The sequence below is a fragment of the Meles meles genome, chromosome 6 (assembly GCF_922984935.1).
Source record: "Meles meles chromosome 6, mMelMel3.1 paternal haplotype, whole genome shotgun sequence".
NCBI lineage: Eukaryota > Metazoa > Chordata > Mammalia > Carnivora > Mustelidae > Meles > Meles meles.
The window spans coordinates 86,464,551-86,482,807 of record NC_060071.1 but is presented as its reverse complement, the minus strand read 5'-3'; the positions used below and the strand labels follow the sequence as shown (position 1 = coordinate 86,482,807).

The following is an 18,257-nucleotide window of genomic DNA, read 5'->3' as shown; positions in this document are numbered from 1 at the left end:
TAACAACAGATGTAAGCAAGCATGAAAAAAGACAAAAGCAATGTATTAAAAATAGATAGCCATATATACAACAATAAGCCAAGGAAACTGTCATACTGTATATGCTCCAAATGGAATGTGAGCCAAAAGCATGATGCTCACTCTTACATAAATAATATATTACGCATCCACTGGGAGAAGAAGCAGCTCTGTCCCTAAATGCGAAGATTTTTTAGCCCATTTTATATCATTTTCTTTTCCTTTTCAAACTTTTTTTTTTTTAGGTATACGATATGTCATACTATCTCACACAGGCAATATTCCTCTTCCAAACCATCCATGAACTATTTTATTAACTGTTAATAAGAGAGAGTTGAAAAACCTGATGGAGAAATCCATGGAGTTTGGTAAAGCCACTCAAATATATGGACCTACCATCACTACCTCAATATTAGCATATTTTCTCCTACAAAAGAGGATAGAAGTGGTTTCAGTTAGATAGACAAAACCAACAGAAAGGACTTTTAAAAGATTTTTTAATTTGAAAAGAAACCTGCAAAAGCTTGAGAAATGTGACTATACAGAAAACAGAAAGAAGAGGTTTAATTACCGAGCATGGATTCTGGCCGATTTGACAATTAAACCTAACAACAGAAGGGATTTACACTAGATATAAGAAGACTTTCAGGGCAGGGAGAGTTGTTAAACATTTTAATGGGAGGCTGTGGAATTCCCTCTGGAAAGATCTTTAATGGAGGACAAATTCTCTCCTATCTGGAATGGATAAAAAACAATCCTTGAAAGAGGAAATGAAATGAAGGTCCTTATAAGGTCACTCGCAGTCCTGAAACTCCAGGTAAATTTCTCACTTCCCATGGAAATAAATAACTGTACAAAACCTCTAAGAGATTCACTTTGGGAGATTCAGGAGAAAACACTCATTAAGCAGGCGATTTAAATCAGAAAGTATTTATTGAGTGCCCGATATTATCTAGCCCCGGGGAGAGCAGAGCACAGGTCCCAGCAGCAATGCTGGACAATGGACAGAGAATACAATTATTCACTTCAGTTAATTTTTTTAAAAAAATCTTTGAACTCCAATCAGCTTTCTGGAACTGTCTATTTCCTGAACTTGGTGAGCTCAAAAAATCCCACAGGAGCTGGCTGTCACATGAGATTTCTGGCATTACTCATGGTATCCCTGGATCTTTGTGTAAACAGAAAGGCTTCTGACAGTGTTTCCATACTTCATCTCTTTTTCTAACCCAAACTTGGACGGACGGAGCCTCTTAAACTATCATCAAAACATGGATTATAAAATGCTAGCCAACTTTGAGTTATTTTGCTATATTCCCATGTTGCTGAAGAAGAATTCAATTAGCTCAACTCTAGAGATTCATTTATACTTAAGTTTTAATGAACACGATTTTTGTTCATGGCTTGCAAGAAATCTAGTGATTCATGGAATAGATCTTTAGCATCAGCAGGCAGAAGAGACTGAGGAAGAAGAGAGCAAGATCACACAGAGGAACGTTCTTCACACTTATTTTCAAATCTCAACATGTCCCAGTTGAGGAAAGCTGAGGAGGAAGGAAAAAGTTCAATGGGAAGACAGTAAACCCAAATGGATGTCAAGGACAAAAATAGGGGCAAGAGGTGAATTCATCACAAATCTTTATCAAATTCTAATTTTAAATGGCACATCTTTTAGCTTTTTCTTAACTGCATAAAATCATTGAAGCTCACAATTAATGGTTATGTTAAAAATTTAAATGACTATATGAGAAGATAATTTTTTAAAACTATGAACAGTGTGAAACTTTTTTTTAAATGAAAGAGTGGGAGACAGTTTCAAAATTACATTTTAGCTTTCCCATGACCTTACAGTGGTCAACCTTAATTTTTTTAAGTTGCATATTCTGAATTAGCCAGCTGTAGCTTTGGAAAGAGGAGTCCGTCTTTTTTAGACTCCATCTATCCACCCTCATCACAACGGACCTGGGTTACTTCTTATTGTTTTTCTCACCTTCCTCATGACTACTTCTTTAGACATACCTACTGCTCTGAAGTCAAACCTAATTTTCTACAACAAATATGTCAATAATCTGTCCCATTAACTATGGTACAGGAAAAAAAAATGTGCTGATATTCCTACCATGTCTAATGATGTCCACGTTCACTTGCATCTACTGTTCTATTTTTAGGTTCTACATTCTTATGGTACATGTTATTACTTATATGTTTAAGTAATTATACTGTCTACATAATCAAGAATACATGACCAAATAATACAGTTTGAGAGGTTGAAGACTAGCCACAGAATTATGGTGATTAGTTGTACATTTTTGTACCGTTTGTCTCAGACATGGGCATCATGATCCTTCCCTTCCTCCCTCCCTCCCTCTCCCCCCACCCCTTTTCTCCCAGACACCAACCTGGCCAAATCTGAGTACCCTGAGTATTAAGAACTTCACTCAACAGTACAGTTTTTAAAGGAGAGAGACTGTTGGTTTTGTTTTTATATACTATAAGAGGCGGTCATGAGGTTTCAGACTGAATGACCACCGCATGAAAATAGGGTTGTTTTCTTGCAAAAATAATGAATTGATAGCATAGTTCCAATCAGTAGGATTTAATTAAAATAAATCTACTTGAAAAATAAATCTATTTGAATAAATAAATTAATAAATCTATATTTATTTATTATTTTTATTAAATAAATCTATTTGAAAAATGTTTCTCATTATGTATTTATTGCATTTCTATTATGTGCCAGGTACAACACTAGGCAGTGGAGATACGGCAATAAATGATGCAGACACAAACCTTGCCCTCCTGGAGTGTGGAGTCTAACAAAAGTTATAATCATTCATTCTCACATTCGGTCCACAAAGTCCAAACCTATCATCACTATTAAAAAGTATGCATTTAATTGTAACAAAGTACTCATGGCTAAATTATTCCCAAGGAAGGCTCTGTTAGGGAGGCACCTATGAATACCGACAGGGTAAAACTATTATAATGAAGGTAGCAAATCTGAATATGCCAAGACTTATAACATAGAAATAAGCTCCAAACTGAAGCTTAGCATATATATGAAGAAGTTTGTGTATATATTTACATATGCGTATTTAAATGTCTCAGGACTACCAGCATATTTGGTCCAAGGACTCTGGTTTCACCCAAATTTAATCCTTATGAACGATTTTTTTAACTAGATGAGTTAATACTTTGTATATGTGTATATATGTGTCAACACACATAAACGTGTGTTCATGTGTACATATACCCTTTCCACGAACTTCTTATTTTCAATGGATACAATAAGACAACAAGGGAAATACCACGAATCACAAATTTTCTTTAAGTCATTATCAATGAACTTAAAGAATCAATTACTTAGGAAAGCAGCTGAAATAGTAAGTTCAGAGGAGTTACAGGGGTGTATAGATGTCCTTCTGGAGAAAGGCTCTGTGGTCTAAAGAAGTTTGGAAGAAAAATTAGAATCAATCCCAGAAGCACTGGCCTGCTTGACTCTTTCCTGGCTTCAGCAAGAGAAAATGCGCATGTGTGTGTGTGTGTGTGTGTGTGTGTGTGTGTGTGTGCGTGTGTGTGCGACATGTGTGGGTACTGTGTATATGTTTATGTTTTGTGTTTTATGTAAATGAATGAAGGTTCAGCAGGAAGACCACTGCTTCCCCTTAGCTTACCCCAGTGTGCCTCATTAGGAACAGAGTGTCGCAGAAGTGCCTAGTTTAAGAATGTATGAGCTTCGCAAATGCCAACATTATTAAAAAATATGCTTGGGAATGCCCTTGTTTCTGAGAACTGAAATTGCCTCCTTGACAAGACTGGAAAATGGTTTTTTTGCAAATGATATTCCTCTAGAGTACCTCTCCATGGGGACCCTTCCTCAGTGACTCCCTTTGGCAATAACAGGATCCATGAGGTTGAATCTTCCTAGGGTAATGCTGCCTTTAGTGCACCCCCCCCAACAAACATAAATATTTTCAGCCTTAGCTTTCCTGAATCTAACAAAATATAGAGGGTCCCTGTTCCACATGGCAACATTCTCCTAGGGTGCTGAGGTGCTTAAGAAAGTTTGGGGGTTTTCACAGAACAGCCTGATGATTGGCTAAGGAGCAAACCCAAGTCTATCACGTTTTCTCTGCTGATGTGCCATTTAACATATAGGAACTTCCTTCTCTCTGGCACTAGAAGCTCATGCAGAGCTCATGCAAGAAAATGCACTTGCAAGAATTTTGCCTATAGTAAAGAAGAAGATATAAGGCAATAATGAGCAGGCAAGTAGTGTGTGAAAGATTGTGGGTATTAAAGGCAACCAGATTGGGTTCAAACTCTGATTTATTTACTTATTTCTTGTGGTAGCTACAGAAACAGCTCAACAACTATTTCTAGTTTTCTGCCTTTCAGGCACATAGTAGGGATGCATTTCCCTATCAACTTTGGAATTAGGTGGGGCCGTGTGATTAGTTCTGGTCAATGATTCTGAGAGGAAGTAACATGTTTCCCTTCCAGGTAGAAGGTTTAATGTCAAGAGGAAGACCCTCTAGAACTCTCTTTTCCTATTGTCGCATTGAGAGAATATTTAGTTCATTAGTCTGAGTCCTGGAGTAAGAACAGTGCCAATCAGAGCCCATAGCCAACCTGTGATGGATGAGTAGTATGTGTGAGAAATAAATCTTTGTAACTTTAAACCTCTGAGATTTGGAGGCTGTTCAGAATCTCAGCAAGTCCTAGCCTAACCTGAGAAACTGGTTCTTTTAAGTTAGTCACTTAACCTCTCTGTTTATGCTCATATCCATGAAACGGGGGAAATAATCCATTGTGAGAGCATTAAACAAGCTCATGTGTATAGGGCATAAAAACAGTCAAATAGTAAGATTTGACCAATTTAGTTTTTTTTTCCTTCCATCCTACTCCTATCTCATAACCACCCCCCCCAACACACACACACGATTCCCTTTTTATCAAATGGTGAAATAAGAACTGTCCTTGGTCCCTTTTCTAGATTTCTTCTCTCTACCGATTCCATCTTCCCTTCCCAGTGTCCTTCCATTTAAACGAAATGTTAACATTGGCACTTAAGCCAGTATTATTCTCCTGCCCCTTGAGAATATATGCATCCAGTAGAATGCATTCTTTTTATCTCAAAGAAATTAATCTTAAGGATGGGATTTAAGGCAGTATGGACATTTAGTAATGGGAATAGTTGGGTTGGGGAATTTCTAATACTCCAAAAGTGATGTCCCCTGGACAACCACAAATCTACCTCTTTCTAAAGTTAGACATGGTAGTAAGATAAGGACAAGAAAACAGGAGGTTAAAGGATTTATCTGAAAAAGTACCATGTTGAGCTTTTCCCACCCAGGGTTTTCCAGACTATTCTGAACAGGTACCAGGACTTCATTTTCTTTTTCTTTTCTTTTTTAAATATAGAATGCGTCACCAATTTGCATGTCATCCTTTGGGGGGGGGGCACGCTAATCTTCTCTCATTCTAATTTTAATATATGTGCTGCTGAAAAGACTACCAGGACTTTTTTTTTAAATAACCAAAATGCTATCTAGGTACCCTTCTAGCCCTAACTTCCTGTTTTAGGAATAGATGCATGAAATCCTAATAAATTGTAAAAGCTAGAGTAATCATAAGGAAAAAATATTTGGATTCAACAGCATATCTTACACACTTGGTAATGTTATGATATAACTTATGTTGTAAGTTACATGATTTTGTGTCATAGTGATGATCTAGTTAGGATAACCAAAGCCTTCCCAATACAGGCAGTTACAGTTATGACAACCAGTGCCTTCCTGATGTAATTACATGGAACATTAAACCTAACATTTATCCTTTTTATAACAAGATTCTTTTGTCAATGATGATACTTGGTTTTCATCTTTAAAGTTTGGTATTCCTTTTTTTTCCAACAAAATAAATAACTCTCAGTTATACCATGTGAGGTTTAATCACACATCCTAGGTTGTTTTGTTTTGTTTTTTTCTAGCTACAAAGCACATCAGCTCATATATGAATATAACCATTAAAGATAAGTAATTTAAAAACAGGCAATGCTAAAAAGTCGGTGAGGGACATTTCCATGGACTCACTGACCTGAAACCCAAAACACTGTATCAAGCAGATCTGCAGCCAAAGGTGACAGCGAATCTAACAAGCACCCTTTCTTATAAGTAGCTTAAGTGTTCCTCTAATTCATGTCATAAAAACCAGAAAGAAATCTCCAAACATGTGGGGTGAAAGCCAAATCTCTCAGCTTAACACAGGAGGGAAACACTACACATTCACATCTAATTAACAGAGAGTCGTTTTTTCAAAAGTTAAAGGCTGAAATTTTTGCAATTTAATCCCAAATTTTATTAGCAAACTCTAATGATTATCCTGATTGCAATTAATAAAAGCTCCCAAACAGGTCAACTCATTTAAGTGCTATCTGTAATCATTTGGATTTTAACATGATGGTTATTACTTATTACCCTGAAACCAAGCCGCGCAATGAGATATTGATTACTTTTAACCTTTAGATCCAAGGATTCAAGAAAGGTCAGAGGAGGGGAATACTACACCTTTCTTGGCTGGCAAACGTATTGCCTTCAGGAGAATTCAAATGATTCCCATTGGCCAAGTAGATCCAAGATTAGTTTATTCTCTGGGCTGACAAGAAATGATGATGCTTTTCAAAATCACACCCAGCACGTATTTAGTGAAGTGTTACATTTATATAACCAGTGGCCTCAAGATGTGCTTCACATTGCAGCAATTCTCAGGCTGTTAACCCTTGAACAAGTTTTGTTCATGGAAACATCTTTGTTGGGATGAGATCCTAAATGTAGTGGCTTTAATTGGAATAAACTCATCTCATTAAATTCTCTTGTGGGTTCCAAAAGGCTGAACACAATCACTGGCCTCTGCTGACCACTAGCATTTCTTTGGGTTTTCTTTTTTCCATGACAACATTTAGAAATATTTTTCGCATTTGGGCCACCGAAAAGCAAGGAGTTCTTGGTGGGGTCCAGCAGAATTACGGGCAAGGGAAACATAACTGTTATGTGTTAGATTAATTTGCAGAACACTTGGCATTATTACTGCCAAGTCGTCAAATTGTTCCAAGTTGTTCCGGAAGGTTGTTATTAATAGTATGTTTTCTGAGGAAAGTTCTGTCTACTTTTGGAACTGCATTTCTGTTGCCAAGGAAACTCCTTTAAGCACAGTTTTCTAGGAGCACACTGCTGCTTTTGTTTGCCAGTGTCCTATTCATATCATCTAAGTAAGCGTTTTACATGCTCCAGCTTCAGTCCCAAATGTTGAAGTTTTAGCCCATTTAAGTTGCTTTTTCAAACACAGCTTATGCCTGCTATAAGATTTCCCTCTTTCTCTCCCCACTTTTCTCTCTCCCTCTCCATCCACAGCACCTCTCTCCCCGCCTTCTTCCCACTCTCCCTCCAACACGCCCCACTCTCACTATTCAAGGTTTATTTTTTAAAACAGTTGCATTAGGGGAGATAGTTTTCATGAGTTTTTGATAAATTAACTTCAATTTGAATAATAATTCCATAGGTTGTAGCATTAGTCCTTCAAGTGTTAATTATCTTTTCACTTTAAAATTAATGTAGTCATTTCCTCCTGACTCCTCTACCCCATTTATTGAAGTGCTGAGGAAAACATGTCATTGAGTCCTGAGCCAGCCCTGTTGTTGTGATTAAGCGTGGTCACATGGCCCATCTCTGCCAAAAGGAGGGCCCTGAGAAAAGGTGACAAAGACAGTGATTTCCTGTCAGCAAAGAGTACGACAGGGCTGTCTAGAAGTGATGCAAATGAGGGGAACTTTCCCCACGGCTTGTTTGATCCACTCTAGGCCAGAGTAGGCCAGGCCAGGCAGAGAGGGAGCCGCACAATACAGCAGAGGCAGCCCCTGGAGCCAACGCACCTTCCGGACAGTAGCTCACCCACCAGAGACAAAAACTGCTGGCGGCCCTTCCCTTCCTTGCCCCTCTGCACACAGAGCCAACTATTTCTTGGCATACTATTCTCTTAACATCCTTCTTTTTTTTTCTTTTTCCCCTCTTAAAAAAGTGATTCAAATAGGAATTATAAGCGCCAGCAAAAACAGCATTTCCTATATTGTTCAGAAAGCACATCCGTCTACTTTTTCTTCTAAGCATTTTCAGGATGAGTTTTGTCCTCTCTCAAGAAAGAAAAGAAAAAGATCTACAGTTGTCGTCATAGCAAACCCAGATTCACCAAAGCTCACATTAAGATGACAGTTATCTAGGACTTTGTAGCTTTAATAAACACGGAACAACAAATTCCTTTCTACAGAGCAGTGGAGGCAGCCTCGATTTTCCTATTCTGATCACTTCTAAAATGACTAGATAATGTTATTTGAAATATTATAATGATTTTAAGCATATTCTTCTTATCTTAATGGAGTTTTAATCTAACATACAATTAAGCTCTACAATTAATCTACTGAGAAAGAGGTAAAAAATTATCATTAGGTTCTTGTGCCTGATATATCTGGTACATTTTTACCTTGACTGCTTCAATAACTAGTAATTTGCTTCATTTTGGTACTGAAATTCCAACCTAAGGCCTAATTAACAGAATTTAATTTTCTTAAAAGATTTATTTATTTGAGAGAGACAGAGACAGAGAAAACACCAATGGTGGGGAGGGGAGGGAGGGGGAGAGAAACCTCAAGTAGACTCTCTGCTGAGCGTGGGGCCAGATAAGGGGCTCAATCCCGGGACCCTGAGATCATGACTTGAGCCAAAAACAAGTCAGATGCTTAACCGACTGAGCCACCCAGGCACCCCCAGAATTTAATTTTTGACACATATACTTCTGTTCTGTACATCAACATGTAAAAGTTCTTTTTTAAAAAAGGTAATGAATTTTCTTCTATTTTAAGCCCAGCTACTACAACTTGGACTATGAACCACCCTAGTATTACATTTTTAGGAGCTTAGGTTCAGTCATAAAGGTATCGGACTACAGCTGAAATTATTTTGAGCAATCTGGTGCAGAACAAAACAAAAGCAAACTGTTGCAGAGGGTTGAAATTTGTGAATTTATAGAATACAGGGGTAGCAGGATTAATCTGTTTTCTGTGATGGTTCATAGCCATGACAACATCATTTTGGCATCAACAGTTATAAAATAACAAGTCAACTATGCCCCATTTTTCTTTTTACACTGTGCTTCATATTCCCCAGAATTTCTAATCCTACTCCATACTCATTTCTTTTAAAAAGTTATAATGCTTATCTTTTATTACACACCTGAATTCTCTAAAAGTGACAATTTTCTCCTTTAAAATATATCTCTTTCTCTTATCTTTTTTTCCCTAAAACAATTCTTCTTTCAGGTTTAGTTCTCTTTTTATTTGCTTGGATTTTTTTTTTTTAATTTTCTTATTTGTTTGTCCACCCATGATCTTAGTTTACTCTTTTTGTTTTGTTTTAGATTACTCATTTTTGTTTGGTTAGTTGTATATTAACTAATTTCAACTGTTTTTCTTTCTCTTCAAGGTTATAGTTCTCCCTCACTTTCCTAATACCCTCTTCTTTTCTTTTTTTTTTTATTTTAAAGATTTTATTTATTTATTTGACAGAGAGAGAAATCACAAGTAGGCAGGGAGGCAGGCAGAAAGAGAGGGAGAAGCAGGCTGTCCGTTGAACAGAGAGCCTGATGCGGGGCTCGATCCTGAGATCGATCATGATCCCTGAGATCATGACCCGAGCTGAAGTCAGAGGCTTAACCCATTGAGCCACCCAGGTGCCCCTACCTTCTTCTTTTCAAGTATGTAATATTGATGTCTTCTCTAATTAATCTCACCCGGCCAAACTATCATTGAAAGGAACCACCTGTGGTTGAGAGCTGTGTTCAAAATCTGTAAATGTTATCTGGCAACAGAGTTAGAGAAAAACAATTCACTTGTTAAAAGTGTTATGTTTAGAAACTTACTTATAAGAAATATTGTGGTTAAACATTTCACTACCACGCCATTCTAATCCCTTACATTAAAAAAAAAATTCCTAACACAAAGTGTTTTCATATCTAAGTATCAAAATAAACTTAATTTCTTCAAAGGAAGTGTAATTTTTTTTCTCATGGAAAATGTAAATTTTGCAATTAAGCATATTTCCCTCTTTGCTTTTACTACCAGGAAACCCAACGTGAAATTTTAGTATCTTTAGTAAGTGCATAGGACCATACAGTCCATATTAACTCTTCTCACTGAAAGAGACTAGTCTATGTTTATTTTCGCCAGTTCTGATTTATATTTATGTGTTAAAAATATTTTTAAGAGTTTCCTGTGAATTCTTATAAGCAACCTCAAATCCAGAGCAGAGTTAAAAAATCTAATCAGTCTGTTTAGTGAGCATTGGATTATGCAAAATGGACAGTCCTTTTCCATTTGCACAGCAGACATATTTGTTTAATACTTATACCAACAGAGAAAGATAGAGGACACTTGCATTTTTCCCATAAAAGCAGAACTATATGAGAGTAACTAGCCCTCAAAATGAAATATAAAATCACCTGTATAAATTCCTTGAAAGTATAAAGGCCTTAGTTAAAATGGGTACTAATGCTACATAATCTTTCAGCTGTAAGCATTATATTTAGTCCCTTAGAAATCATATAAGCTAATACTTTGTTGATGAGGAGAGGCTAAGCCATCCTCTCAAGGAACAAATCTATAAATGAGATGCTTTCGTGAGCTTCCTACTCTCTGAAAACAGCTCTTGTTCAAGTATAACAATAATTGCCAGACTGCAACTTTTGAATGTGGCCCTTGAAATTAACCCTTGGACTCTGGAAGCCCATACCAATCCAGGCTCACTAAGGGCTCTGTTATCTGGGCTTTGTAGGTAGTAGAGAATGGGCAGTGCTCTGTGGCAAGGGAAGGAGCCCCTGACCGGGCACAGCCTCACAGCACTCCCGAGTCAGCTGTGTCTGCCACCAAGGGCAAGACAGCAACGAGCAGCAGCCTGAGCTCCAGCCTCTCGGATCTCGATGATGCTTCTAGGTCACTCAGTTTATAAAATTCACAGGATGGGGGAGGAGATGTCTTGAGCTTCCCTGAGCCCAAGAATAATGCCACCTTTGATCTGTAGAAATGAAAAAAAATGGAGTTTTTCCTTTGCAAGTGGGTTTTAAATATTTCTCCATTAATAGTTAATGCACATGCAGACCTGCAGAGTGACAGCTCCCCGTGATTATGAATTCCGGCTTCGTAACTCCAGTCCAAATAGGAGCTGAACTTTCAAAATCACAGTGGTTACTTTTGACAAATTAAATTGTCCTACTTAGGAAGGTAGGAGGAATGAAGAAAAAGAAAGTGAGAGAGTGGAAGCAAATTCTCCTTGGAGGTGATTCTCAGATTGAGGAAGAAAAAATAAGAAAGAACTACTTTTGTGTTTTCTAGGCTGACAATACTGCCAGTGTTTATTAGAAAAGAGCTATAGAAGGTCCCCGCTCAGAGGTTGGGCAAGTGGGCCAGACAAAGACGGGAGAAGGAAAGACACTGGCAGGATGGCTCACTGTCTCAAAACAAGGAAGAAAATATTTTTGAGGGAGTGGTCATTTTTAAATAAGAATCACGTTGCTCTTAAGACCCTGCTGTTGAAAGTTAATTAGAAAGAAAATGGTCTTAAATTTCTAATGAACAGAAAATAACAAGAAATAGTTTAAACAGAAAATTCTACTTTGTTGTCCTTCGTAATGCTAAGATTCTAAATTATGTCAGGTGGTGTCAATGTATTCTTTGCCTGTTAAATCTAATTCTTTTCCTTTAAGAAGTCCCTATGGTATTTTGCTGGCTTGGGGTAACCAACATATCACAACAGGTGCCCAGCCCAGGAGATCTGCTGAATGAATAGTAGAAGGTATTTATCTGGAGTTACATATCTAGGGTTAAGGACAGACGATTTTCTGGCAGAGACTAGAGTATAAAATAAATAGGGAAAGTCAGGCAAGTAGTGCCTGATGTGGGAAAGGCTAAAAAACTCTTCACTCTTGTTGACTACCATCTTAGTAGGCTTTCTCTAAACCAACATTTCCAAATGTGGACTTCAGGGAATCAACCTAAGTCTGTGTAGCACATGTCATGAGTCAGAATCTGGGCATGACTATCTACTCCAGGAAAGGAGCCCAGGGATGAAATACAGAGAGCCCCCCAAGGAGAGGAGAGAAAAGATTTTGAAATCTACCGTAACAAGAATCATGCTTGGTCTGTGGCCCCTGGGATTTTACCATCACTCAGGTGAAGGTCTCTCTGAAAGGTTTCACCTTCATTCTTTATGATAATATCAGCAATCATGAACTTCATTCTCACCCTTAATTTTTTGGTATATGTGCTGCCAAATGAAGTGAGCAGTCATCCTTGACTTTTGAACTCAACTGTTAATTCAGTATCAGCTATGTAAGGTGTTTTGCTTAACAATGTATAAAATCCAAGAGCAAAGCATTTTTCTTAGTGTTATAGAAGCATTTTAAGAAAGGAAGATGATGTACGTAGGTTGAGCTGGACTGGAGTGCCATGATGTGGGTTGGGCATCCTGCTGAATGGTCTTGAAGACTAGGGAATGTGAATAGTAAATGCCCCACAGGGGAAGGGGGAGTCCCACTGACCAGAAAAAAAATGGTTTCGTCCCAAATGTCAGTGGTGCCCTTGATGAAAAATGCTGACAGAGCACTGGTATCTTTCAAGGACAACAAATTTAAAGATTAAAGTCTCAAATGGTATTGAAAGCAGAGGAAGACCTGGGGACCAACTGAGAAGCGCTATTACTCTGGGGTCTCTGTAATCCATAGGCTCAAAATCCTCCTCCCCCAGGTCATCAGTTCAGTTGACTTCTGAAAAGACACATTGGAACAGAGGAATGGGACATGGAAAATGTTGACCTAACCTGAGAATCTCTGAGGATTCTAGGCGAAGACCTGAAATTAATTTTCCTCCATCAATTTTTCTAATTCGGGAGCCACACTAAGTTCTCAATGACTCCTTACTCAATATCCTCAGATTGCTTGGAGGTTCTGAAACCTCAGGAATAATGTGGGGGCTTGTGTAAAGGAAGACTCTACAGACCTGTAGCATTTGCCCTTGGTGTATAGCTCAATCTTTAATTTTGCTTATAAGCCAAATGCAAAGTTAGGGCCAGTCTCATGAACTTAGCTGCGTTAACACTTCAGAGCAGAAAGATGATGACAGGACGTGAGTCACAAATAAAGAAGCCCAGTATGGAAAATGTTTGTGAAAATGCTATAATCCAAGAGTATGAGTGGGTGGAATAATGGACTTCAATGTACCAGAATGGGAATTCTCAGGCAGAGCACTTATAAGGAAACCACAAGAAAAAAAACACTGATTTCCTATTAATTGTGATGTAAATTATATGAATGTGATTTTGACAAAGAATAGCACTGCTACTTAAAAAAAATTGTGGTTTATATGCAAAATGCATCAAGAAGAAAAGAAATCTTATTTGGCATCATGAGTGCAATAACATCTGAGATAATGGTTTATGGTTAGTTAACTTTTATATTATTTTTTCCTGTTTGGTTCAATTTTGAATGCTTATTAAGGAATGAAACTAATATTTTTCTATAAATAAATTGATAAGATTAATAGGCATTTTCATACATAATTCTTGATCCTGACACAAAATGTGAACTCACCTTGCTTTGTTTACATTAGCTGAAGACTGTTATTCCAGACATGTTATGCTAGAAGATATACTGGATAGTTTTGTTGTTAATGTGGATGGCTACCCATACAGGAAATAGCTAGTAGTCAACAAACTCGATTAATGTTGGATAGAATTCTTTCAGGAATAAAATATCACCATTCGCTGACTCTTTGGGGAGCTTATATCTTCTCTTAACCAAGATAATTCTCAGGGGACACTAATTAAAGTCAACCCAACCCTTGAAAAGTATAAATGAAGTTCTCTCTTTAGAGAAGGTAAAAGTTAAAATAACATATTTAGGAAAAGTAACTTAAAATGATAAAAAATGAGGAAGAAAGGAGACAACTTTTATTTGACCTTGAATGTACTTCTTATTCTACAAGAAATTTTTAAAAGCTAGAGGGTAGTTGTTTCTTGTCATTATACTGTTGCTGATTCTGTGGTTAGTTATTAATTTTATTTTTTATGATTCACAATCTGCTCTTTGAAATATGCCATATGCTCAAAGCAATTCAAGGATGACAACTGTCAGAATTACTCCAATAAAAATTGCCTAAATGAGGAAGATTTACTGCAATCTGATATTTCCGTGGAAAGTCCCTCTACCCTCCCCGACAGCTTTTGCAGACGCTGTGAATCTTGCAACCATTTTTTTCAGTCAAAATCACATAGCTGTTTTGTAAGAACTTCTAAGACTATTTAAGTAGAATTGGTAAAACATATTAAGCTAAGGGTGAATTAGCAGACACGGAAAAACAATATAGATAGTTATTAGATGGATTGCCTGCAATCAATATATAAGTTCCAAGCCAGTTTTCTTAAATCACATGCAAATGTATTGAGTTGATATGACAATGTCCGCTCTGTGTATCACTAATAAACATTAAATTGAACGATCCCTGTACCCTGGAAGTAGCAAGTCAAACTGGAGGCAAATTTCTTTTTTTCTCTGGAAAGATCTGAGGGGTGGATAGAATCCACCTGAGTGCTCCAATGAAAACACATTTTGTTAAATGTTACCAGTCCCTTTATCCTTCATTTTGTTTCAGTCTATTTATTAATGCGGTTTCATTTATTGCTATTCATCTTGGAGATAAATCTTTGTCCTTCTATAGAATTACACCAAATAGAATGTGATAAAGGGAACTTTCTTGCAATTATGATGTCGGTGCAGCCTGTCAGCACACAAGGGATGGAAATGAGTTTGGGGACAGGGAAGGGAATTCTAATAGACACCATGATACATACAATGAACGCAAAGATATCCTGAGAGAGAGAGAGACTTGTCAGGCTAATCAGATCTTCCACAGCAAGGTAAAGGCAAGAAGGGTAGCTCTAACCTTGTAAAGATGCTGCTGCTGCTCCTCTGACATCATCAGGTCGTGGCTGTCCATCACGAGGGACTCCATGTCAATCAGCCAATCCCAGAGCTCCTGATATTCCGAATCAAAGTCCAGAAGCCTGAAGATAAGGCACAAAATGTATTATGCATTAATACAGTGTAGTTGTTAAAATCTCATATTAGAATAATATATTCTTGAAAACCCATGATGTTCCTAGGTGATACCTGTGAAGAGAAGGGAAAAATTCTTGGTGTGGTTATGCGGTGGGCAAAATAGAAACTCAAGCTTCTGACATAGCATTTCTTAGATTTTGAAAACATAACATGTTATTCCAGGGCTCATACCTGAGATGTATCAAGACTCCATTCGCTATTTTTTTGAGGATTTATAGCACTTGAACAAAATGACTACTACTATGTCCTTGAAAGAGAGCGCTGCCATATTTAACAGACTGAGAGATGAAGGGTCAGGGTCTTGTGAAAGGAACAGGGTCCAGAATTTTGGGTCAGAATAGCACCCTCAAAATTCAAACCTCTTTCTTGCCCACTAGATTTTTATAGATGTCACATCCGAAATACATTTATGATTAAGAATACTAATTCAACTAATTTCTCTACAATGATCACAATTTATTATCTGATCTGAAATATCATTTTCCCTAGGAAATGACTCAATCATTTATTTGTCCCTCTGCTGTCTATCTGCCTATCTCTGCAAACATATATCCTACATTTATTGTCATGGATGAGTAGCCAGCATTTCAGCTTAACACTCAGAGATAGGCTTGAGTGACTCTGGTAAGCCGGTGAGAACCAGGGGCAGATCCAGTATTAGACAGGTGTTCCCCACAGACGTGTAGGAAACAAAGGTAAGGACAGGAAGTCAAAACAATGAATCTTTGAATAGCCAGCAATCATTAAAATTCAAAGGAGGATCACTATGGTTTTCAACAAAATAAATCATTAGAATAAGGAGCTTAAAAGGATTAATGTGATTCTCTATTGAAAGCCTGGTGAATAAGTAAAGCCCAGATTCTTCTAAAACACTGTGATCAGAAATGAAAGTACAGGAGAAAAACTATGACTTTGTCCTTCCCCCCAAAATCATCTCCCTAAAAGAAACCACATCCTTGTCAAACTGTAACAGAGCAAAACCCTATCAGGGCCAGCAAAGCAGCAGGCTCAAGTACGAATCTGGATTTATCAAGTGAGTATCTTATTAATACCTTGTTCCTGTCTCTATACATTAAATGGCTGCTTCCCACAAAAATGAACATCCACTTTTCATAATTTACAATTTAATCTTAATCGATCTGTCAAAGAAAACTGAAGGTGTGTCTTGTGACTGAGGAGACTAGATCTAGAAAAGCTTGTTTTATTTTAATTATCTTACCATAATTACAAAGATTACTGATGAAGACCATAAGCATCCAGGGCAAGGATCGTCATTGGCTGACATGTAGAACTGACATTTAACTGAAGGCTGATGTTGGGCACTGGTGATGTGACCAAAAGCTTCAGCAAGGCTCTGGTGGCCTAGAGCAGGGTTTCTCAGATTTAATGTGCACGTGACAGAGATGAGGATTTTGTTGAAATGCAGGTCCCAATTCAGTAATTTTAGGGTAAGGCCTGAGAATCTGCATTCAGGCCTCACTTTGAATAGCAAGGAATTCCAGCAAACACGAGAAATCTGAACTAGTATTCCATTTCAAAATACTAAAAAATAAACAAAACCACTGTAACAGGGACAAACCGCCAAGCTTTGTTTATTAACTCTGAGCAACTAATAAGGAATGGCTAACAAGCATTTGCTCATAGGACAGGGACAATCATTTAGAAATACCACGTGAATTACAGTCATCATTTCTCTCTCCTTGCACCCTCCTGATTTTAGCCATAAAGACAGGAGAAAGTCGGGGGTGGGTGGGTGTGCACCTGGGTGACTGAGTCAGTTAAACGTCTGCCTGTGGCTCTGGTCATGATCCCAGGGTCCTGGCATGGACCCCCATGTTGTGCCCATGCTCAGTGGGGAGCCTGTTTCTCCTCTCCCTCTGCCATTCCTCCTGCTTGTAGTCTCTGGCTGTCCCTATCTCTGTCAAATAAATAAATAAAACTTTTTTAAAAAGGAAAAAAGGGAAATGTCACCCCCCAAATTAAGGAAGTATGATTCTGGGGAATAGTAAAAATAGCAAAGGAGAAATAAAGGGAAAAGCTCACCCTTTCCATATCAGTGGATTTAAATAAGACAGAAATAAAGGCAAGAGAGGTTCCTGCTAAGATGTGGATCCTTCCCTATCTTGGACTAAGACCTGGAGGGGAGGTATGTGAGACAGGATGAAAGGAAAGTCAAAAGCACCAGGATGTCAGTTCCATTTCCTGCTTGGAAGGCTGGGAAGAGACTTCACCATCACCTGGAGTGGGAACACTACAATCAGAGAGAACTTTGGTCAGGACTCCCTTTGCTACCTGTTCTTTTATCCTCTCAATGAGGACACTGTTCTCTCACTCCCCACCTGACCCTCCCCCCACCAAGAGGTTTCTAGGAGTTCACCCAGTGAGGTGCTGCCATGGCAACAAAAGCACACTGACCCCAAAGAGAGGCAGGGGGGCCTCTGAAGCCAGACCTCAGAGAGTTGGTGGGGTGAGTGGGGGTTGAGATGAGGCTTAGTCAGCGGAAATACCTCCTGACCAAGCCAAGAGATAACAACACAGCCACAGGCCTCTGTGGGGATCAACTTTGGAATACCTAGGGCAAGATCCATTCAAATGAACCCAGATAGCCCCTACCCAAGGGCCTTGGTGAGCCCAGGGAAACTCACCACACCTCAGAATCACAAAGTCATGTAAACTCAGGTGACATCTGAGAAAAAAAGAAGGAAGAGAAATAAATCTGAAAAACAGCATTTACCCCAAGAGGTAGCTCCCCAGATGATGTTAATTTATTAGGGGAGGCTATAAGCATTGTGTTAAGGAGCTGGGCCTCTGATCTTGAAGCAAACTTTTCCCTTGTTTACCAAGAAATTATGTGCTTAGGATGTATTATAAAAACTCTCAATCAGCAAGGAAAATAAAGGGGCCTGTTTTCTCTTCCATATGTGCATGAAGAAATTTTGATTAGGACCAAACAATTCAAGGGTAAGAGATGAATTGATCTTCCATCTCTAGTGCTCAGCATAGCACCTGGTGAACAATGATGAGTG

The 18,257-nt window shown here is 38.2% G+C and overlaps 1 protein-coding gene and 1 pseudogene across 3 annotated transcripts in view; both read right to left on the bottom strand.

Annotated features, from left to right (window-relative positions):
* The window catches only part of AKAP6 (A-kinase anchoring protein 6), a 564,294-nt gene that overhangs the window by 96,558 nt on the left and 449,479 nt on the right, over positions 1 to 18,257 (bottom strand). For all 3 annotated transcript variants that reach the window (XR_006818743.1, XM_046008964.1, XM_046008965.1), the window contains one exon: positions 15,056 to 15,176. Coding sequence is in view for 2 of the 3 variants with exons in the window: in XM_046008964.1 (XP_045864920.1) it covers positions 15,056 to 15,176 (121 nt within the window). In the remaining variant the exon portion in view is untranslated. The remainder of the gene's footprint in view (positions 1 to 15,055; positions 15,177 to 18,257) is intronic.
* LOC123945369 lies at positions 5,430 to 5,530 on the bottom strand (annotated as a pseudogene).